Genomic DNA, 24,000 nt, shown 5'->3' on the forward strand with positions numbered 1-24,000 from the left:
ATTGAAAAATAAAAGGTTTGAGCAAAATAGTGTCACAGTGTCAGTGGCATACATAAGACTGGAGACTGACATTCAGTATCTTGGTCAAAATAAGAACATTATAATGGTGTGTGAAAACAGAATTTGCCACGAACAAGGACAAGTCTTTGACATGGACACATTTGTCACATTGATGACCCCTGAGCAGGATCGATAAGCAGGATCCATGAGGGGATCTAAATCGACCAAAGGTAACAATCCCAGAAAGGTTCATGAATCCAGACAGGTTGAGAACGCACTACTACATGGTGGCGCAGTGGTTAGTGCTTTGCCTCACAGCTAGAAGGTCCTGGGTTCGATTCCCGCTGGAGGATGCTGTGGGTGCTGGGGGCGTGTTTCTCCCTCCGCATCATCAACGCCCACACCCTAGGTGGGGTTAGCGATAGAGCCTTTCTGTGTGGAGTTTGCATGTTCTCCCTGTGTCTCCTAGGGTTGATACCCTCACAAAAACATGCAGTAATCCTGGTCTCAATAATGCCTCCCCCTGGCCAGCCGGGGTGCCTGATGGAGGGGAAAGGAACTGGTTGAAATAACGTGTTCCTTCCACGCGCTACGTCCATCCTGGAGAAATCCCCCCTGTCAGGTGAAAAGAAACAACTTGGACTCCTCATGCATAGAAGGAAGCATGAGGTCAGTCTGTTGTCTCCCCAGGCGCGGCAGAGGGAGAGCAGAGCCCAGTAATAGGCAATTGGCACTGGGTGAAAATGGGTTGCAAAAATGTGTTTAAAAAAAACTACCAATGCAAGATTTTGTGTGTGTGTGTGTGTGTGTGTGTGTGTGTGTGTGTGTGTGTGTGTGTGTGTGTGTGTGTGTGTGTGTGTGTGTGTGTGTGTGTGTGTGTGTGTGTGTGTGTGTGTGTGTGTGTGTGTGCGCGTGCGTGCGTGTTATTATTTATTTTAAATAGAATCCCATAATATTTTTGTACTTTCATACTTTCTTTTTAACTTGGTTTAGAGTATTGTTTCTCAAAACTAGCAGATGTAAAAGCTCACAGCACTGCAACCTTGTATTTTTGTCCATTTTTGGAAGTGGATGAAAAATGATGTATAATTTAGATTTTTGTTTGTGTCCCTGGCCCAAAACATTCTCTCTCCAGTCCCCATTATCTCTGTGTTTCTCATCTATAATTCACTTGTGTTTTCTCTCTCTCTCTCTCTCTCTCTCTCTCTCTCTCTCTCTCTCTCTCTCTCTCTCTCTCTCTCTCTCTTCATACCTGTCCCTCGCTCGCCCTGGGGGCTTCCAGTCCTCCGCTCACATCCCCTCCCTCCCTTTCTCCCTCCCCTTGAAACCAGGGGATGGAGGGATGAATAAAAAGACAAGTAGAGTGACAAACAAAGAGGCCACTTGCACGCTTGTGTGTGTGTGTGTGTGTGTGTGTGTGTGTGTGTGTGTGTGTGTGTGTGTGTGTGTGTGTGTGTGTGCGTGTGTGCGTGCGTGCGTGCGTGCGTGCGTGCGTGCGTGCGTGCGCGCCTGCGTGCGTGCGTGCGGATGTGCAACTGTGCATGCGCGTGTGTCGAGGTTCACACTGGGCGCTAAACCATATTTAGACACAGCGATGAAAGCGCTTAAGCCCTGTCACACTTTGTTGTGTGTCAAGTCAAAAGAAACAGCAACAGTCCACAGTAATATTAGCTCACCATGTTTCACGTTGCGATGTGTCACGAGGACGTGCAGGGAATGTTAGGGTAGTCTATGCCAGGGGTTTTCAAAGTGGGTGACGGGGCACCCTGGGGTGCTGCGACGGCAGTCCAGGGGTGCCGCGAGATCATTTGATAATATTTGGAATTTATTTGGACACTTGAAAAAATATTTAGTATCATTTTAAACTTGAAGTTAGTCAGTTCCAACCAAAATGGCTGTTATCTCAACGTTTTCCTCGCAATGTAATCACTAAAATATCATCACTGTCAGGCAGAAACCTCTGTCGCACAAAACTAGTGAAAACAGCCAATCTACAAGCACACAATGCCTCGCGATGCGAGGTGTTGTGTGCTTGTAGATCTGCTGTTTTCACTAGTTTAGTACATTTTATAGATGATGAATACAAAACGAACGGTTTTGGACATACAAGGTTTCCACCCGACAACGACGATATGCTATAAATATAAGGTGCTGGGAATGAAAATTATAATGTAGGGGTGCCTCGGATTAAAACAAATATTTATGGGGTGCCCTGAGACAAAAAAGTTTGGGAACCCCTGGTATATGCATAGCAGCTATGTAGAGGGTATGCATCATATGCCACTCAGTGCCACTCAAGCCATCATATGCCACTCAAGCACTCATTGGGAAACTCCTCCTCACTCCTTTTTCTTTTAGGCCAATGTATGGGTGTATGCATCATTGTTTTAATGGTGCCCAATATGCTATTGGCTGCCAATGGTCACATGCAACTTGAATGCAGCATCTTATGTTGAAGGATTTGCCCTCTCTGTGTAGAAATCCATGCCGTACTCCACATCTCCAGTATTGACTTGATTATACCAGTAAGACTCCCTAATCGGGAGATAAGCGACCGTAGGTGGCTTATCTCCACAAATAGGGCAAAAATTTGTTTTTCCAAAATCTTCCTGATCCATGTTGATGACATGAGTGTAGACATGCTGTGTAGTGATATTTGTGATTTTAGGGCAAAAACTGTAGGAGCAGTGTCCAAAAATGTGTTTTAAAAATCGGCCTGAAGGTGGCGCTAGAATAGGGCCATGTGAGAAATGAGGGGTGGGGTCTCTTTTTCCAAAATCTTCCTGATCCATGTTGATGACATGAGTGTAGACATGCTGTGTAGTGATATTTGTGATTTTAGGGCAAAAACTGTAGGAGCAGTGTCCAAAAATGTGTTTTAAAAATCGGCCTGAAGGTGGCGCTAGAATAGGGCCATGTGAGAAATGAGGGGTGGGGTCTCCGCGTTGCCTTGGCGGACGAATAGGTACCGGCCCCGGCTCTCCCGGACGCTCCTAGCCCGAGTTACGGCATTTTATGTGCGCTGCAGTGGCAGGGGGTCCTCCACTGGGGGCGCCACCACTTTTGCATCCGTTCTGGAGCACCAGGAGTCGGTGGTCCCCGGCAATTCCCCGTGAGCAGCCCCGTTGGGGTGGTCATTTGGTCATTTTTGCACATTTGGTCATTTTTTACATCTGGGGGTCCCCCAGGGACCTGGGGGTCCCTGGGGCTCCGGGGGTCCTTGGAGGTTGTAGTTTGGCAGGCAAGGAGTGTGTGTGTAAAATCTGGCATGGATCGGGTCAACGGGTGCGGAGATATAAGCAGGGAAAAAGTGTGACGTGTGACGTGTGAGCACATTTGGTCATTTTTTACATCTGGGGGTCCCCCAGGGACCTGGGGGTCCCTGGGGCTCCGGGGGTCCTTGGAGGTTGTAGTTTGGCAGTCAAGGAGTGTGTGTGCAAAATGTGGCATGGATCAGGGCAACGGTTGTGGAGATATGAGCAGGGCAAAAGTGTGACGTGTGACTCACTCACTCACTCACAGACAGCCGGTGGAGGTTTTGGTAGTAAATGCGACCTGACGGTCGCAACTAAACACTGAGTGTGAAAAGCACCGAAAATACCCAACCTCCAAGCTCACAACGCGTCTCAGTGCGAAGCGTTGTGAGCTTGGAGGTCTGCTATTTTCGATATTTTCACCAAAAGGCCCTTTTAGGAATTTCAGCCCCTGCCTCTCTAACATTCTCTGCACGTCCCTGTGTAAAGGGGCATAAAGAGGGCCAAGCATGACTACAAGCTGAGGCTTGAGGAGCACTTTGCTAACAACTCTGACTCCCGACACATGTGGAAAGGTATACAGGCTATTACAAACTATAAAGCCTCACCTCTGATTAGTGACACCTCCTTCACTGATGAGCTAAATACATTCTATGCTCGTTTTGATGGGGACAACACAGAGACGGCCACCACAGCTGTCCTCTCTGCAAACCCTATACCCGGGGATGTGTGTGAAACTAGTCCCTATAGATGAGTGTGCACCTAAACTAGGCCTATGCGTGTGTGTGTGTGTGTGTGTGTGTGTGTGTGTGTGTGTGTGTGTGTGTGTGTGTGTGTGTGTGTGTGTGTGTGTGTGTGTGTGTGTACAGGGAATTACTACTTTGTGGGGACCTCATGTCCCCACAAAGATAGTACAATCGGAGGAAAACACCTTGTGAGGACAAATTAATAGGTCCCCACAAGGTGTTTAGGGGTTAGGTTAAGGGTTAGTAGACTATGTGTAATGTCCCCACAAAGTAGTAATTGCAAACGTGTGTGTGTGTGTGTGTGTGTGTGTGTGTGTGTGTGTGTGTGTGTGTGCGTGCGTGCGTGCGTGCGTGCGTGCGTGCGTGCGTGCGTGCGTGCGTGCGTGCGTGCGTGCGTGTTAGATCTGAAAAGGAATATTTCATGTTCTGTTCCGCTTGGCTGGCTGCCTGCATCAGATTCATCGTCACTGGAAGAAATGCCCAATCATGTTAAGGTTAGTGTGAAAAGGCTCTGAGATGCATGGAGTAGAAGTATAAAGTATAACAAATAATCGAAGTATTGGGTGGCAGTGGCTCAGGAGGTAGAGCGCCCCCCTTGGGAAATGGAAGGTTCCCGGTTTGATCCCAGCTCCTCAGGAGTTAGTGTCAAAGTGTCCTTGAGCAAGACACCAAACCCCTAACTGCTCCTGATGAGCAGGTTTGGTGCCTTGCATGTGCACCGCCCAGGATTCGTACCAGAGTCTCCCGCATGGAAGTCCAATATCTTAACCACTAGACCAGGAGTCTTCAATGTTTTCAGGCCAAGGACCCTTTAGATGAGAGAGAGATGAAGCAGGGACCCCCACAACCTTTTCATAGATTCCATATACGTAGTTTCATCGTTTAACAGCACAATCATCAGTGTATTTTGGATTCATGTCAATTTGTGTTTTCAGATATTTAACCACTTGAACCGTCAATTCTTAAAAAAACTTGACCTTTCACTCTTTCAATCAGTCTGCTACACCAAAGCTCTTTGCCGAAAATAGCCGATCTACAAGCTCACAACGAAGCTCACAACGCCTCGCAGCGCGAGGCGTTGTGAGCTTGTAGATCTGCTATTTTTGGCTAAAGTTCTCTGAATATGGATGCTAGGGTTCAAGTGGTTAATGTAAAAAAGGAGACAAAAATGGTTTCTATCACACAAAGACTTTGGAGGACCCCCTGTAGTAACTCTGAGGACCACCTAGGGGTCCCGGACACCCTGTTGAAGACCCCTGCACTAGACCAAAGGGATATCCCTATGGAGGAGAAAGAAGTACAGAAGTACTTGAGTAAATGTACTTAGTTACATTACATGACTCATCATCATCATCATCATCATCATCATCATCATCTTCATCCAGTCATCTATCATGCCCCCCCCCCCCCCCCCCCATCCGTCCGTCCGTCCGTCTCGCCTTGCTCCCCGTCGTCAGTACATCAATCATGGCGTTCCCGTGGCGATGGGAATGAGAGGGGAGGAAAAAAATCATCATAATTTGCGTTCTAACGGCAGTTATTGCCCTCTATCGAGCTATCCCATAATATCATCACTGCAGATGGAAACATCGCATGTCCAAAATAAAACTGTTACTTTTACAGCAAAAGAAGTTGCGTTCAAATGGTTCCAATGTAGTTATTATTTTAAAAAGAATTGTGTTGGACCCTCAGATGCAGATGTCTGAGTTGAAATGTTCGCCTATAGCAGATCTACTGTACATGAGCTTGTAGATCTGCTATTTTTTAAAAGCTGACCCGAAAATTAAGCCCGACGGCGTTCTGTCCGTCTGTCTGTCCGTCCGTCCACCCTTGCTCTCCAGGCACGTGCACACATAGACATCAAAGGGGGCTTGAGCCCCTGCCCTTTTATCAGTCTGCAAAAAGTGTCCTCTCCAGATCATGAATGCAATTTTTCTTTGTCCTCTTTCCATGCCATACCTGAAGGCAGCATTCAAGAGAATTGCCTTGTCCAAACTCTCCTGAAATTGAATGCAGCAGCTTATGTCGAAAGAATTGCCCTCTCTGTGTAGAATTCCATGCCGTTACGCCACATCTCCAGTATTCACTTCATTGTGCTTAGTTCAGTGTGGTATCGATCACCGAAAATGGCAGACCTCCAAGCTCACAACGTGTCGCGCTGCGACACGTTGTGAGCTTGGAGGTTTGCTATTTTTGATATTTTCACCAAAAGGCCCTTTTAGAAATGTCAGCCCCTGCCTCTCTAAGATTCTCTGTGCGTCCCTGTTGCTCTCCCCCGGGTGGCAATGTGAGGCTGTTTATTTAAATCTGAAATCAAACCGAAAAAATACATTTAAATGGATATGAGGGCGTGTGGATTTAAATGTTTTATTCAATTTTGTTTAGGATCTTATTTAAATGGATATGAGGCAGATTTCACGGACCGGCGGGTCAGAAAATATCAACGCCGTTCCAGCTCACTAGCCCCCCCACCCCACCCATATAGACAATTAATAGAAACCTCAGGTGGTCGGCTGTGAGTGTGTGTGTGTGTGTGTGTGTGTGCGTGTGTGCGTGCGTGCGGTGCGTGGGTGCGTGCGGTGCGTGGGTGCGTGCGTGCGTGCGTGCCTGCCTGCCTGCCTGCCTGCCTGCATGTAGGCTACTCACTCATTCCTTCCGCAGTATAACGTCTGGCCTTCCGGGTATATAGGCAGCGAGTATACTGACTATTTTCTGATCGAGGCCAATCAGTGACTGCTGTCCGCACAACAAACGTAGTCTTCCTGACAACAAGTGAAAAGCTTTCCCTGATTGGTCCATGTGTAGACGGTGACGTAGATGCATGCTGCAGCATTTTCAAAACAACAATGGCTGCCCTCGCGATGCAACAAGTGTAACAGTTAACGCTCTAACGATAAAACAAGCAATAAGTGCAGTTAGGAATCAATTACAACAATTAAAAAGGAACACAGGGGATGCGCTAGCGGAGTTCATCGGCCGAAAAGACGCGTTTGTTTGTCGTTCTTCAGACTGTACCGAGAGATGTTTTGCTACGCTGATTGGTTAGAGGAGTCTGTCTGTCTAGTACTCCCGCCCACTTTTCAAGCTGCCAATAGGCCGAAGGCCAGACGTTATACTGGGCAAGGAATGAATGAGTGAACGCAGTATGACGTCAGGCCCCGCCAGGCTATAGGTAGGTCGCATTCAGTATGAAAACCTGCAGATCATGTCCGTCCGTCCGTGCGTGCGTCACGCTTCATGTCACGCTCCATATATGGCCAATACCTCTACATCTGACCTCATGGACTCCAGATATGGATATACCTGTTCTGGCATCACAATGATGACTTGACCAGCCAGATTAATTGCGATTGCCGCTCTGACATCACGCTCTGGCTTCACTGTGATGTCACACTAACAGAATCCCTTTTATGCCCATATATGGAGTTCCCTGATGTCATCAATATTAATGATACCCTCCCTGTTAGAGAGATCCCTCTGTATGCCAGGGGGAACAAATCCCTTTTATGCCCATCTATGGAGATCCCTGATGTCCTCATACCTGATGTCCACGTCACTGTGGCGTGACCTCGCCCTTTAGGGCAAGGTCGCTTGTCGCCCTGAGGCGTCTTACTAGTAGTTTAACTCCACTTCTTAACTTTGCCGTAGTAAGAAGCTCTGATGTTTCAGCGCAACCTCGCCCATTTCGCTTCTCGCCCTTAGGGCGTCTTACTTGTTTAATGTATTTGGCTGCAGACGCCCATGTGAACATCTTTTGTGCCAGAGTGCTATCTTCAAATGTTCTTTGTAATTTATATAGGGTTCGAGTGGTTAAACAGATTTTGATAATACATTAACACATTTCGCTGGGGAACCCCTGGAACCCCCTCAAGGTCCCCTGGGGGTCCCCGGACCCCACTTTAAGAACCACTGATCTAGTCTGGTAAACATCCATAAATTCCACTTGAGGTTTAATTCCTCCAGCGGTGAACAAAACACCACAGCGCTCCTTATCCAGGTGAACGATTTCAAACAGAAATAGAGCAGTGATGGCTGAGTGGTTAGTGTCCATACCTAGGACTCCGTAGACCCCAGAGGTCGCAGGTACCATTCCCCGCTCCAGCTATCACTGCTCCCTTCCCCCTCACGCTCCTTGTGGGCAGCACTGGGTTCAGCTGGGTTAAGCTGAAAAAAGCAGCTGGGTTGGGCTGCAAATATCTGAATTTCCCTCGCGGGAGGAGTAGGTAACTAATTAAATCATCGGTAGGCAGGTTTGGTCATTTCAACCCACAGAGTCCCTGGAATCCACTTTGAGAACCATTGGGTTTGCCTGAATTAATAATTAATTAATTGCCTGATATAAAACAAATATTTTCTTTGTGTTTCTGCCATCAATTAGATGCTATATTAAGTTGACGTCAATTTGAATTTTGCACAAACAATTAATCTAAAGTTGAGAAGAAGCAACAGTATTGACATTTTTGGAGCGGTGAAAGCGCTCCCAATGAACAGGTATGTCCGTGGGTATGTCTGTGGCTGGCTGGGTGGCTGGCTGGGTGGCTGGCTGGCCGTGTCCGTAGTCTGGCAATACCTTGAGTGGCCACACACAAAACACTAGTTAAAGGAGGGGCGCTGTTTTGTGCAGGCCAGGCACACTCACCACTCACTCACAGGCACAGTTTACACTCACTCACTCACTCACATAGGGTACAGCTGCTCAAATTCACCGCTCCACTTCGAACCGAGGTTTGATTTTTAAATTACAAGTCAAGTACAAATACCTAAAAATTGTACTCTTATGAAGTTACGGTTGAATATGGCTGAAGAGGTTTTTTAAAACATCACACTATTTCTCTATAGGTTTGCTTTTGCCGGGCACAGTGAGAAACATGTGTATGATTTGAATTCATATTTAATGAGCGGATGATAAATATTCAAAGGCAGCCAGCTTGAAAATCCATCCTGTCACGACCTAGCAGCAGAGGCCCTCAGATTTTGAGATAGCCCTACCCGAGTTAGAACAAAACACAACAATGTTTTTTCTTATCTTTAGGTTGTCCCATTAATGAAATGGATTGTTGTGAAATTTTATTTTTTGGGGATATTAGTTTTTTTGGCTATGCTTTAGACTTACTCCAATCTCTTTAAAAGGCAAATCCGAATAGGTTAAAGCTGACAAAAAAGCCTCTAACTGCCTCTAATCTTCATACAATCTGCTGAGAAGTGAATCAGGTGTCTACCCTACATCAGCAAAGAGTCAGAATGCAATTTACCTAAAGAAATACTGAAATATTGTCCTTTAAACAAACCTTTAGTTTAGGCGGAGTGAGGACTCCTTTACTTTCTCTCATTGACAAGAAAAACACATATTCAAATAAGCCGTTACTGCATTGCCTAAGATGCTACTAAACAATAACCAGTGGTTGTGTGGAAAACTAGTACAGTTTTATTGCAAATCTGATTTCTTTAGACATACCCCTCCCCTGAAAAAGACAAATTAGGTAATGCTGAATGGGAGTTAGGTGCATAAGTCAATGATGGTCATCATTTTTGGGGAGGGAAAGTCCAGGTGGCTGAACAGTATCTCCTACAGAAATAAAAGTTAAGCGTGTCTTGATATGACAAATTAATAAAGGTATAGGCTAATAATAATTAACAAAAATAAATAACAATAATAGACGGGGGTCTTGGCTGTCCATATTGAAGTAAAACAAAGCTCTGGTGGCAGCCAAGGAATTCTACAATTTCACTTTCCCAGACCCACCCCAGCTCGAGCACCAGTTCACCCATCTGCACCTCTCTTCCACCTATGTCCTAAACCTTTCCCAGGATACTGCTCTTGTGCAGAGCCACAGTCTCCTACACCTGGAGGCAGCTCAACATCACCACCCTACCCCTCAGTATCACTTTGGAGATTTGAGAGACTTTTTCTACCAATGACACTTTAACACACAGTAAATTGTTCTGACATCACTCGTCAAGAAGGTCTTTGAGATTCTGTTCCTGCATCTCATGGTGAGTGACTCCCTGGACCCAGTTTTCATACTAGGAAAACACTGGTGTGGGAGATGCTATTATCAACCTGTTCCACAGTACCTGTACACACCTGAGGTCATGTAACACTGTGAGAGTCATGATCTTTGACTTCATCAGCATCTTCAATACCATACATCCACAGCAGATGGTCCTGAAGCTGTCAGTGATGCAAGTGGATCTAGGTTTGGTTGCAGACTATGTCACCAATACTGGTGCTCCCCAAGGAGCCATATTGTCACCGTTTCTGCCCACCCTCTCAACTTCATGGATGACAATGTGGAGGATTACAGAGCCCTGGTGGAGAGCTACATAGTGTAGTGAGAGTTAGCGCCCTGAGAGTGATCCTCCCAGGGTCAGCACAACATTATTTTGTCAGTCCTTCCTTTGTGCCAGTAACCATCATGCTCCATAACCAAGGCTGACCCCCATTATGTTATATCCTGTTCTTTGGGATTACAGACCTCTGCTTGACTCTGGCACACAGGCACACAGACTACTACAGAACCAATCATGCCCTCCTTAGTCTTGACCAATCGTGTGTGGAGAGTGAACATGCAAAGAGCAAGGTTATTGAATTGAATTGGTAGCCTACGTGTGCACTTGCCATGTGACTAGTCACATACAAAGTTTGAGCAGCATCAGACAGTGTCTTGAAAAGCCAGACAGCATTATGATGCCCTGGCACCTCCAGAAATATATCTTTCTACTTGAATTTATGAGTGCACAACTTTATCCTTTAACCACGTTTGCCTTAAAATACATTTCCACAATACATTTTCCACAATTAATGAATGGGAGACTCAGTATAGGAAAAAAAGACATTGCTGTTTTGATCGATCTGATCGTTTTAGATAAACTACATTATTGTGTTATTCATATTGATAGTTTGGTGATGTGGTACAGTACAGCCACCTTTCCTTCCCCCAAAATGATGACCATCGTTAACTTATGGCCTGTTATTATGTCACCCAACTCCCATTCAGAATTACCTAAAAAATAATGACATTTATGCCATATAGGCCTTGTTCTAGTAGTTTTAGATACACTGCATGATAGTGGGTTATTCATTTTTCAGTTACTATCAAAACCACCACCGGCTGGCTGTCTGTCTGTCCGCCAGTCTGTCCGTCACACATCACGTCACACTTTTGCCCTACTCATATCTCCGTCACCCCTATCCATGCCAAACCTTGCACACACACTCCTTGGCTGCCAAACCACAACCTCGCGCCACCATGAGGCTGATTCTTGCAAAACACATTTATGGACACTGCTCCTACAGATTTTGCCCTAAAATCACGCAACTTGGATGGCAAATCACAACCTCCGCCCCTGATTTCTCCCATGGCCCTCTGCTAGCGCCACCATCAGGCCGATTTTTGCAAAACACATTTTTAAATACTGCTCCTACAGATACAAATCACAACCTCCGCCCCTGATTTACTCAGCAACCAATGCCACTTACAGTCAATTTGTGTATACATGCGACCTGACGGCCACTTATCTCCCGATAGGGAGTCTTACTGGTATTCTGACAGTTTGGTGATGTGGTACAGTTCAGCCACCTTGACTTTCCCTCCCCAAAAATGATGACCTCATTAACTTACAGTATGTCACCTAACTCCCATTCGGATTCAGTTTGTCTTTTTCAGGGGAGGGATATGTCTAAAGAAATCTGATTTGCAATAAAACTGTACTAGCTATCTCCACACAACCACTGGTTATTGTTTAGTAGCATCTTAGGCAATGCAGTAACAGCTTATTTGACATAAATATGTGTTTTCTTGTCAATGACAGAAAGTAAAGGAGTCCTCACCACAAAAGTACAATTTCCGCCTAAACTAAAGGTATGTTTAAAGGACAATATTTCAGTATTTCTTTAGGTAAATTGCATTCTGACTCTTTGTTGATGTAGGGTAGATACCTGGTTCACTTCTCAGCAGATTTTATGACGATAAGAGTGAGCATTCTCAAGTTAGAGGCTTTTTTGTCAGCTTTACCCTATTCGGATTTGCCTTTTTCAGAGATTGGGTTAAGTCTAAAGAATAGCCAAAAAAACTAATTTCCCCAAAAAATTAAATTTCACAACAATCCATTTCATTGATGGGACACCCTAAAGATAAGAAAAAACATTGTTGTGTTTTGTTCTAACTCGGGTAGGGGTATCTCAAAAACTAAGGCCTTTTTTGAGGACTTGCTGTAGGACTATCTGTTGTTGCACGGCAGGGTCAGTACACACGTGCACCGCCTGAATCACACTGGGATTGGTCGATGAAAACTACAGATCAAGCTGGGATTGGTCCGGGAGTGCGATGATGAATGTGTCTTTGATTGATCAATAAGCATCCCAAATCCTACTGCGATTGGATTGTGGACAGTTATTATCAAGCTTTGATCGGTCAATCAGGTCACTCTCACTGGCTCTCTCTCTCTCTCTCTCTCCCCCTCTCTCTCTCTCTCTCTCTCTCTCACGCACACGCGCACATACACACACACACACACACACACACACACACACACACACACACACACACACACACACACACACACACACACACACACACACACATTTCCAAGGAGACCATCTGTTGAAATCTGGGAAATAAGCTGTGATTACTCCGTTGCTAGAGATGCAGTGTGTGTGTGTGTGTGTGTGTGTGTTGTGTGTGTGTGTGATAAGTCATTTCCTGCTGTCTTGTCACCTCTTAACAAGTTGTAACACAACAGACACCCTCCAATCGTCCGTCCGTCCGTCCGTCCGTCCGTCCGTCCGTCCGTCCGTCTGTCTGTCTCTTTCTCTCTTGTGAATGCTGCCAGGGGCGTCACAAGGGGAGGGAAAGTGGGACTGAGTTACTAGGGCCCAAGGTGGAGGGGCCTTCATTATTTTATACTAGCTATTGAAAAATAGCAGATATACAAGCTCACAGCGCGGCTGTGAGCTTGTAGATCTGCTATTTTTGAAAAGTCGTGAAAATGTGTGCAAATCTTTGATTTTTTTTTTTTTTAAGCAAACATTTTTAACTCAAATTTTGCTTCTGGGGGGTTACATGAAAAAGTTTGAGCACTGCTGACATAGAAACATAGGTCGTTTAAAAAAAACCTTAGAAGGATTTAAAATATTCAAATACTCGCACAGACTTCCACGATTTTTCAAAAATAGCAGATCTACAAGCTCGCAGCGCGGCACTCAGTGCCGCGCTGTGAGCTTGTATATCTGCTTGCATGTCTTCCTTTCCATGTGCCCTGGGGTGAAGCCATGAAGCAGTGGATGGATGGAGGCTGGGGAATGGGGAATGAAGGGATGAGAGAATGAATGGATGGAGGGGGAGAAAGAAAGAGGTTGATGGAGCAAAGGTAGAGGACCATGATGAAGAGAAGACAATCATCTTAAAGCAACTTGCGTGTGTGACCGCACTGCATAGTTACCTCCTGTAGTTAGTCATAGTCACCTACCTTGTCACCTAGCAGTGTTCATTTTTTAGCAAATTTTGATTTAGTCTTAGTCTTTTGAATAACACACCATTTAGTCTCAGTCCTGTCTTAGTCTTCTGAAATAGACTTTTAGTCTTCGTCTTTTAGGATACGTTTTTTTAGACTAAATATAACCACATAATTCATTGTCTTCTACTGCCTGTTACTTGGTCAAAGTAAACCATACATAAAAGATGTATTTGGCTTTAATTTCATTGCAGTGTTAATTCTTACAGCCATTAGTCTTAGACTTAGATTTAGTCTTAGTCTTTTGAATAACACAAATAATAGTCTTAGTCTTCTGAAATTGTATAGACAAAATATAAAAATCTTGTAGTCTTTTAGTCTTTTAGTCTTAGTCTTAGTCGACAAAATGAACACTCACCTAGTCACCTATTCATGCACGCTAGTTAGCAGAAAAAGGGCATGTTTACCTGTGGTGGAAAAGGTACTCACATTTCTTACCTAAGTAAAAGTATCAATGCTGCAATATAGAAATACTCTGTTACAAGTAGAGTTCCGGAATTCTAAATGTACCTGAGTAAAAGTACAAGTCTCTTTTCAAGTCTCTTTTCAAGTTTTCAAATGTCTACAATTTAGGCATTTAGCAGACGCTTTTAATCCAGAGCGATTTGCAACAAGCAGGCAATTCATCAATACAATAAGCAAGATAATATGTCTGTACATCAACAACAATACAACAAATGCATAGGAATTGCATATCAATCTAGAAAAACAACAACACATGTAGACCACGCACCTGCCGCAAGTGTCATGGGTCCATGTGGAGTGGAAGAGGTGAGTTCCCAGTCCACAGCGGAAGCCAGGGAGCGAGTCTGCAGCTCCAAGTGCGACAGGGAGTATTTTGAAAATAGCAGATCTCCAAGCTCACAATATTTTGAGCTTGTAAATTGGCTATTTTCAAATGCCCGAAATATACATACTGTATAGGGCTGAAGTAATGTATATTTTATAACAATAATCAAGATCTACAAAGTAACTAGGCTACTAACTAAGGTTTTTAAATAAATGAAGTGGAGTAAAAGTACAATATTTGGATCCGAGATGTAGTGGAGTAGAAGTAAAAGTTTTACAAATAACTCAAAAATTTACTTAAGTACAGTACACCCGAATACATAAATGCACTTGGACGTTCCTTTCCACCACTGATGTTTACAAGCTCACAAGGTGTCGCAACGCTGTAGCAGCCAATGAGTGAATGACTCAGCTAATGAGCTTAACGACAGAGGAGAAGGAAGCTTAGATGGATGGACTGACACCACTGACATCTCGTTCCAAATACAGCATGGTGCCAGTGTTTAGTCTGTTGTAAGATTTCCACATTAGAACAGTTGCCCAGGAGTAGTGATCCGCAGGCCGACCCGTTGCCCGCAGACCCCGTGAACGGCACCGCGGGTTGGTCAAGATTTCAGACTCAATTGGCGGTTATCACCACTCTCATGTGCAAAGCATAAATAAGAATAATCACCTGCTCTTATTTGCCTTTTATTCTTAATAAGAATAAGAATATGAATACAACGGTTTGAATACACTTGAATTGAACCGAACCCGAGTGTGAGCGAGCAAGTTTTAAAATGCGCCAGAGAGGCTTGGTTTCGATGTTTCTCCTCCGCTCCAGTTCCGCTCCTGTTGGGGCCGCGAAGCATTTCTGCGCCTCGCAGACACAGCCGCTGACCACTGAGCAGAATGCACAAACATTTCGCAGTGCGTGTCCCTGGTCATGATTTCACTTAAATGTCTGTCATCCATACAAGTCTGTTCACAAATACTTTGTGTCAGTTAAGTTACATCACCAGCCAGTCAAAGGATACGAACTTTCGCAAGTGAGACCGATTTTGACTGAATGAACCACACTCACCTTGAGTCACCCGGCTCGCCCCCATCTCTCGAATAACCAACAGCTGATTTAATGTTGTCCGTCTTTTGCTGTCTGAAGTGCGAGGCGCTGCAGGCTATAAATATGATTGACATAAAACTTGAAACGCCATTCAGTATAATTGATGAGCTATTGTGGTGCTGATTATCATCTTTTTTATATGCTGGGCAGGCGGGTTCCAGGCATTTCAAGAAGAAACGCCTGGGTCAGCCCCCCTGTAACTGTGGTTCACGACATTTTAATTGTAATTTTGCGCATATAAAATATATCTAGCCGTTCAGATATCTTATTTTACATCAATATTGTTCATGTGAACAGGTTTGTTCATGCTTATATTCATTGTAATGATCAAAATCGCTATGATTTATCACTCGTTTTCCATGACGGCTCACTTCCTCGTTTAGCAGCAGCAGAACAGATGACAGGAGCAGACAGAGGGGGGAGGGGGAGGGGAGGCAGGCACAGAGATCGGTGAACAAATATGCTATTGGCTGCTGAGATTCCGTGGCTCGTGTCCCCGCCCCTTCTGGGTCATAGAACGTCCGCGCTCGGCCAGCCAACCCTGTAAACAACCTTTTCATCCTCATCCACGGCACCCAGGAATTACACTGTTCATTTGATTTGAATCTTAATGTGATCAGTAAATATGCACATCTTTCCACCTGAGATATGGTATGTCACCGTGACATATCAGTTTCCATTAGAACAGATTGAAAATAACTTTATACTTGACGTTTAACCACTTGAACCCCAGCATCTCCAGCATAACATCTCCCAGCATAGCATTAAGTACAGTACAGTAGCAACTACTGGAAAAATATGCTGTTGGCGTATAGAATATGCCAAACTTTTTGCACATGTACATCTGAGGATGCCCTTTTTTTCCTCTGTGGCTCTTTTTGCCTTTTGCACTCCTTTTTAGATTATTATTATTATTATTTTTAGATGTGGTTTGCTGTTATTATATTGTTTTTTTTTATATACGACTGCATTGACTGAAGGATGCCAAACAAAAACAAATTTTACTCTTATGTACCTGTACAAAAGACGTAACAATAAAGTACAACCTTGAATCTCTATTCAGGGGGGAAGGTTCACCAAAAAATAGGCGATCTGCAAGCCACAACGCGCGTTGTAAGCTTGTAGATCTGCTGGTGAAGAGAGTTGAGGTAGATGGAAAAATAATTCATCACGTAGAGTGCAAATCAGTTCTGTTTTGGGGTCTAAGACGTGGTTTAACTCAGTAGCGTCAGTTCAGCAAAAGCTAGGGTTTGGCAAAGAGGGGAGTCCTCGTGCTGCGGGCGTGCGCAAAAAAAACAGGTTTTTCTCCCAGGTTTCTACGGTTTCTTGGGTTGGATATGGCAGCCTGGAACAGTTCAAGTGCAGACAAACTTAGCCTAATGCATTGCACCTGTGCAGCTGACCTGCAGAATCTGGAAATATACCATTTTGTCAAGATGGGGAGAATACAAGTGTGGAGAATATAATTAGGCCTATAATACCTTGTTAAAGTGACCATTTTGTAAAATTTTGCATTTGTAATTCGTGTTATTTTACTGTAATATAACAACATAATAACCAGCACAGATAGACAAAGAGACATTCATGGTTTTATATTTAAAAGTAACTTTTGTTTTCCCCCCTGGACCCATGGTATGGCAGCTGCATACCCCTGCCATACCCAATTGACGCCCATGGTTTAACTGTAGTGATATGCATTCCAAATATTATCAAAGTATTCTTTGGCACCCACTTGGGGAAAACCCTGCAGTAGCCAAACATAGCAGATCTACAAGCCCCCAATGTGTCACACAGATGGATTGTACAGAGTTGTACAGAGACAGCTCAGGTCCAGTTTACTAAGTCTGGTGTATGGAGAACCGGAAAGATTGGAGACTCCGATGGAAGCTTGTCTGAGGACGACACAGAGAAGTCTAGCATTTAAGGAGTTAATTGTCCACAATAACAGGCACGTGCACACATAGACATCAAAGGGGGCTTGAGCCCCTGCCCTTTTAACTGTCTGTAAAAAGTTCCCTCTCCAGACCATGAATGCAGTTTTTACTATGGTGAAAGAAATGCAAAAGCCCCTCTTTCCATGCCATACCTGAAAGCGGCTCTCTGTGTAGAAATCCATGCCGTTACGCTACATCTCCAGTATTGACTTGATTATGCTGTGGTATCAAGCACCAGAAATAGCCAACCTCCAAGCTTACAACGAGTCGTAGCGCGATGTGTTGTGAGCTTGGAGGTCTGCTATTTTGGCAGGAGTAGGCAAAAAGGCCCTTTGTCCTCCTGGTGGGGGCTCCTCACTGGTAGGAGAAGTGCGAAATTTCAGCCCCTGCCTCTCTAACATTCTCTGCACGTCCCTGCTCAACAACAACAACAACAACAACAACAACAACAACAACAACAACAACAACAACACTAGGCCATGACAACAGGAAGCAGAACACCTCTAGATCTTTAGAAAACGTCTGGATGATTAAAGGGGAGGGAGGAAGGAATGTGGGCCAGCAGGTCATGATCATATTTCTATCTGCCATCCTGACTCCTCCTCAGAGAGAGAGAGAGAGAGAGAGAGAGAGAGAGAGAGTATGAGTCTATTTTATGTATTCTGTTTCTGACCCATATCGTATTTGTCGTCAGATCAGTTTTTGTACTTGTAGATATTGTTTTTGTGACGGTGTGTTCTTTTTTATATATATTCTTTTACGATTTCTGCAACCCATTTCTACATCCATTGCCAATTGCCTAAGATGTAATCATGGGTTCTGCCCTTCCCAGGCTCTGCCACACCTGGGGAGCCCTGGCTGGCCAGGGGGGAGGAATCATAGAAACCAGGACTACTGCATGTTTTTGTGAGGGTATAAAGGATATCACACTTTGTCGTTCGATGAATGTGGGACATGTTGGCCATCGCAATGTGTCTGTATTATATTCACATTGTGATTGTCAACGCGTCTCTGCACCTGTGAAACACTAAGTAAACTCTGGAGTCTGAAATATAGCCTGACAGTGCGTTAGACGTCTGAAGGTGGACAAACAAATGAATCCGACACCACTTAGACTGATTGGCCGCCTTGATGAAATGCTGCAGTGGGGATTAAATGAGTCAGGCTATTGGCCGTCAGTAAATGATGTTAATGCATGCTAATTGAGCATTAACGACGTCTGTCTTCTCTAATTGGCCTAATTGGCTTTACCGTGACAAATGAACGTAGAAGCGAGTGTCCATTAGCTAATGACAGGGTTTCAGTTTCAGTTTTTCAGGGTTTTTATAGTTTTTTTGTTTGTTTGTTTTTGTTTGATGTCGACAGAGGTTGGATTTGGTCCAAATCGATTTTGCATATTAAATCTTTGACCTTGTTTTGTTTTCTTTTCTTTTTTGAGGGAAATTAAAAATCGCACCTCTGTCACATGGTATAAAGCAGTGGTTCTCAACCTGTGTGTCGGGACCCCCAGGTGGTCCCCAAATTATTTTAGGGGGTCCCCAGATGATTAACTTAATGTGCAACATTGTTTTCTCACTCAACAGTAAACAAACCAACATAAAGTTTAAGTGTATAGAGGGTATCTGCATGTTTCTGAAGTGATAATTTAAGGACTTTTGAATGCCTCTAACATGACAAATTAAACATTGGTCAAATTGTCAAATATTAGAGGCAGAAATTGTGAAAATAGCAGATCTACATGCTTGCCACGCCTCGCGTTTGCGAGGCGTTGTGAGCATGTAGATCTGCTATTTTCACAATAGAACCGTGTTAATACAAAATGTAATGACTCAACTCTTTAGTGCTCGTCAGGGTGGGGGTCCCCAGTTAAAATATGATTATTTTGGGGGTTGCGGCATGAAAAGGTTGAGGACCACTGGTATAAAGCACAACACACGTGCATATCTCCTTATATGGGCCGTTCTGTCTGTGACATCAGCTGTGGTGATGTCGGTCTCTGCGTACTTTCTGTGACGTTAGTATTGTGTGACGTTGGTCTCGTGCTCATAAGGACACTCGGACAAAGGGACGTACGTACACACAAAGTCAGACGTAGGAGCGGTTAGAAGGGGGTGCCCGCTGGCCTAGTGGTCAAGGCACATACCACATACTAAGTAAGCTATGAAGCCTGCTGGCGTCGCCGGTTCGGTTCCCGATCTGGATGACCTTTGCCACATGTCATTCCCCATCTCTCTCCCCATTTTCTGTCTGTCTACTATCCTATCAAATAAAGGCATAAAAAGCCCTAAATCTAAAAAAAAAAAAAAAAAAAAAAAAAGCACCGCTCAAAAAGGTATATTAACTTGCGACCCATATAACATCACTGTCAGGCGGAAACCTCGTATCTCCAAGATTTCTTGGAGGTACATTTCTCCTCAAAGTAAAGCACTGCTTCATCATATGGCAGGCGTTGTGTGCTTGTAGATCATCTGTTTTCACTAGTTTAAATCATTTTAAAAATGATAAATGCAAATAAAACAAAAAAACAAACGGTTTTGGACGTGCAAGGTTTCCACCCGACAACGACGATAAATGTGTCTACGACCCGCAGTTTGGGAAACACTGCATTAGAGCCACTTCAGCACCGAGGACAGCTCCAAGAAATACCCACTTCAAAATACAGCAACCATGGACAGTTAGTTCCCTCTGTCTTGTTCGAGGCCGGAATTCCAAGTGCAAGCACTGAAATCACAAGTAAAATGCAGAGAGAGAGAGAGAGAGAGAGAGAGAGAGAGAGAGAGGAGATTTCAAACATATCCTTATCCTGCTTCAAATGTAGGTTAGTGAGAGACACACAAAAACATGAAGAACAGGTGGAACACATGCACATGCACATGCACGCGCACAAGCACACACATACGCACACAAGCACACACACACGCACACACACAAGCACACACGCACGCAGGCACACACACACGCATGCACACACACACAAGCACACACACGCATGCACGCACACACACACACACACACACACACACACACACACACACACACACACACACACAGATAACGCGTGTAACGGAGACAGGAAACAGAAGACTGCTGTTGTTCCGTAATCAAATAACGATTATGATGTGCGTGCATGCGTACGCGTGCATGCCTGTGCGTGCGTGCGGTTTGGTACTAAATGCAGACTCTATGTAGACTCTGGCTCTAATTATCTGTCACACTGAAATGGAATAAGTCCTCCGGGAGAGAGAGAGAGAGAGAGAGAGAGAGAGTGAGAGAGAGAAAGAGAGAGAGAGAGAGAGAGAGAGAGAGAGAGAGAGAGAGAGAGAAATAGAGAGAGAGAGAGAGAGAGAGAGAGAGAGAGGGAGATAGAGGTTGGGGGAGGGGGACTGAAGGAGGTAGAGGGTTATGGAGGAGGGACAGACAGAGGACACAGCTTGTTATGTAACCTGACCCCACTGTCCTACTGTCTGTCTGTCTGTCTGTCTGTCTGTCTGTCTGTCTGTCTGTCTGTCTGTCTGTCTGTCTGTCTGTCTGTCTGTCTGTCTGTCCTACTGTCTGTCTGTCTGTCTGTCTGTCTGTCTGTCTGTCTGTCTGTCTGTCTGTCTGTCTGTCTGTCTGTCTGTCTGTCTGTCTGTCTGTCACTGTTTTCCTAGAATGATTAGACAGTGCTCCACTAAGACACGTGCACACATAGACATCAAAGGGGGCTTGAGCCCCTGTCCTTTTATCCGTCTGTAAAAAGTGCCCTCTCCAGAACATTTTTACTACGTTGAAAGAAACGCAAATGTCCTCTTTCCATGCCATAGCTGAAGGCAGCATGCAAGAGAATTGCCTTGTCCAAACTCTCCTGAACTTGAATGGAGCACTGCGCTCACTGCGCGCTGCGACGCGTTGTGAGCTTGGAGGTCGGCTAATTTTGGTGCTTGATACCACACTGAACTATAATCAAGTCAATACTGGAGATGTGGTTTACAGCGTGAATTATTTCTACACAGAGAGAGCAAGTTCAGGAGAATTCTCTTCAATGCTGCCTTTATAGTCTAGATCAGACCTGGGCATTGTGCGGCCCGCATGCAGCCCTTTGGTTCACTCTGACCGGCCCTTGTAGGGTTAAAGGCAAATTTCAAAATAAACACATTTTCTAATTTTACCTCATGCATGGACTAAAGCTGAATTTCTTTTATTTTGAAGTTTTTTTATTCACGTACATATGGACACAATGCGTACATCAGCACGTGTGTGATTATTGGATGAGGTCTCAATAACAAGCAGGTGGTCAGACTGGTCACAAGTAAAGAAGACCTGCCTTACCTTACCCATCAAAAATGGCTAAAGTGGCTAAAAAAAGAAAGGACGATACCGAATGCCGGGATTTCAACAAAAATTGGACTGCTAAGTATTTATTTACTGAAGTCAGAGTTAAAGCTGTGTGTTTAGTTTGCGATGAGCACATCTTGCGGGGGGCACTAGCTTTTGGCTCCGCCGGCCGGCACTCCACAATATTTTCTGTCGTTCATGTGGCCCCATGGAAAAAATAATTGCCCACCCCTGGTCTAGATGGACAGGGGGGTGCACAAAAAACATTCCTTGGGCTGAAAACGGCCCTACAAAACTATGGTTCTGTGATGAAAAGTGATGAGTCATCACTTATCACAGTTTTGTGGGGTCCACAACAGATGCTTGCAATGGATTCAGAATCATGAAAAACCCCTAGTTAGACCCCTCACATGCTACTTAAAGAAGATCTTTTTGGGGGGTCTTGTTTTCCTGTATAGTAAGTGAATGTGAAGGTGCAAGAAATCATTAAAAATGAACCCCATGAGAACATATTTCAGCTTGGTACCTGACAGAATCTTAAAATATTCCCTTCAAGGATTAAGAAAAAACTCAACCTATGCGCGCGGAACCCCCTGTCCATCTAGACTATTAGGTATGGCATGGAAAGTAAAAACTGCATTCATTAGGGGTGTAACGATATAGTAACTGAACCGAAGAATCGATTTTCATTTGCAATGATCTACTATATCGATATGCAAAAGTATATATTGTACCGTTTTGGCTTTGTACCGTATCGTTTCGCTTTAAAATGCGGTAATCGGTATAGAATAGTTTTGCAATGCAAATAATCGATTGTATGGAAACTAAGTATTTGTGCCTTGTATTTGGCAATTTTAAGAGGGAAAATGAAACAGAGGGGTCTAATTACTTTTCCATTCCATATAGCTACTCTTGGTCTATCGTTAAATGTGTGTAATCTCTGTGTTCATGTCAAGGTGCGGGTTTGTCCATATGTGTTGAAATATAATGTCCATGTATTTGCTAGAGAATCACAGCGTTTATTTCCATAATAATAGATTTTTTTACCCGTTTCACACAGATTTCATTTCTTTGCTAAATAGTTACTATATCAGAATTCCTGGCCCTTGTCTCACAAATTATTACATCTTTATTTCTCTCTCTCTCTCTCTCTCTCTCTCTCTCTCTCTCTCTCTCTCTCCCCCCCCCCCCCACAGTGAGCTCCAACCAGTCTCATGGGGAGTACCCAGACTGCAGGAGTGACAGGGGGTCCGTCGGGGACGCCTCGCTCCTGGTGTCCCCTCTGGTGGTGGCAGGCATCGTCATAGGTCTGCTTATCATTATTATTATTATTATTATTATTATGTCGTTGTCGGGTGGAAACCTTGTATGTCCAAAAGTGTTCGTTTTGTATTCATCAATTAAAAAACAAACTAAACTAGTGAAAACAGCAGATCTACAAGCACACAACGCCTCGCGGTGCGAGGCGTTGTGTGCTTGTAGATCGGCTGTTTTCACTACTTGTATGCGACGGCCTTGTATGATGAAGCAGGGCATTGCTTCGCGAAAACATTTACAAATTTGAAACTTGGAGATACGAGGTTTCTGCCTGACAGTGACGATTATTATTATTGTTATTATTATTATAGGTCTGCTCCTCTAACTGTACTGTCAAATAATAACACATAAATAAAATAATACATTATTAATAATCATTAATAATAATAATAATATGTATTATTTTAATTACATTTTTTTGTCATAGGTCTGGTCCTCTTCCTGTCCTGTGTCACCATCATCGTTGGTAGCCTGCGTAAGGACAGCCGCCTCAGAAACCCCCACCTCAGGGCGTCATATGGTGAGTTAAAGACCAGGGTAACCTCGCCTACCAGGCTTTCTGGGGGAAAGCCTGGTGTTCGTTCACAACAGGCCGTTTGGTTTCCGCCTAATGCGCGGAAACCACTCGAAGAAGCGGCGTCGCTTTGTTTTGGTTCCCCCCGTTTGTTTCCCCAATCCCTATTAAAATGCTCCAGTAGCCTAGTGTAGTCTTGCCAGTCGCTAACAGTTGGACTAAAAGATGCATATACCAAACGAATTTTTCAAAAGCAAAACTACTCCGCATCAAGGAGTTTATTAGGTAGGCCCTAAAAGTATGTCCTTGAGCGCAGGGGAATTATTATATATATATATTAAACTGAATCCGGTTTGATCTTTCCGGCAAATTGTAGTCCTTTGAGTACTACAACATGACGTGTTGTGGTTTCCGCTCCAGACCGGTTACAACCCCGAAAAGTGAAGTGATCCCAGACTAGACCAGGGAGGCCTGTTTCACCAAAACTAGGGATGAAGCCTGGATTTATTTATCAGCT

General features: G+C 44.3%; 1 protein-coding gene across 1 annotated transcript in view; it reads left to right on the forward strand.

The window, feature by feature from the left end:
• bean1 (brain expressed, associated with NEDD4, 1) overlaps positions 1-24,000 on the forward strand; it is a gene marked incomplete at both ends in the record, with an annotated part of 62,192 nt that overhangs the window by 18,204 nt on the left and 19,988 nt on the right. The window contains 2 exons of the mRNA XM_080740885.1: positions 22,849-22,959; positions 23,397-23,489. Coding sequence (XP_080597011.1) covers positions 22,849-22,959; positions 23,397-23,489 — 204 coding nt within the window. The remainder of the gene's footprint in view (positions 1-22,848; positions 22,960-23,396; positions 23,490-24,000) is intronic.

Source organism: Nannobrachium achirus, assembly GCF_963921795.1.
Source record: "Nannobrachium achirus genome assembly, chromosome: 13".
In the NCBI taxonomy this organism is placed as follows: Eukaryota; Metazoa; Chordata; class Actinopteri; order Myctophiformes; family Myctophidae; genus Nannobrachium; species Nannobrachium achirus.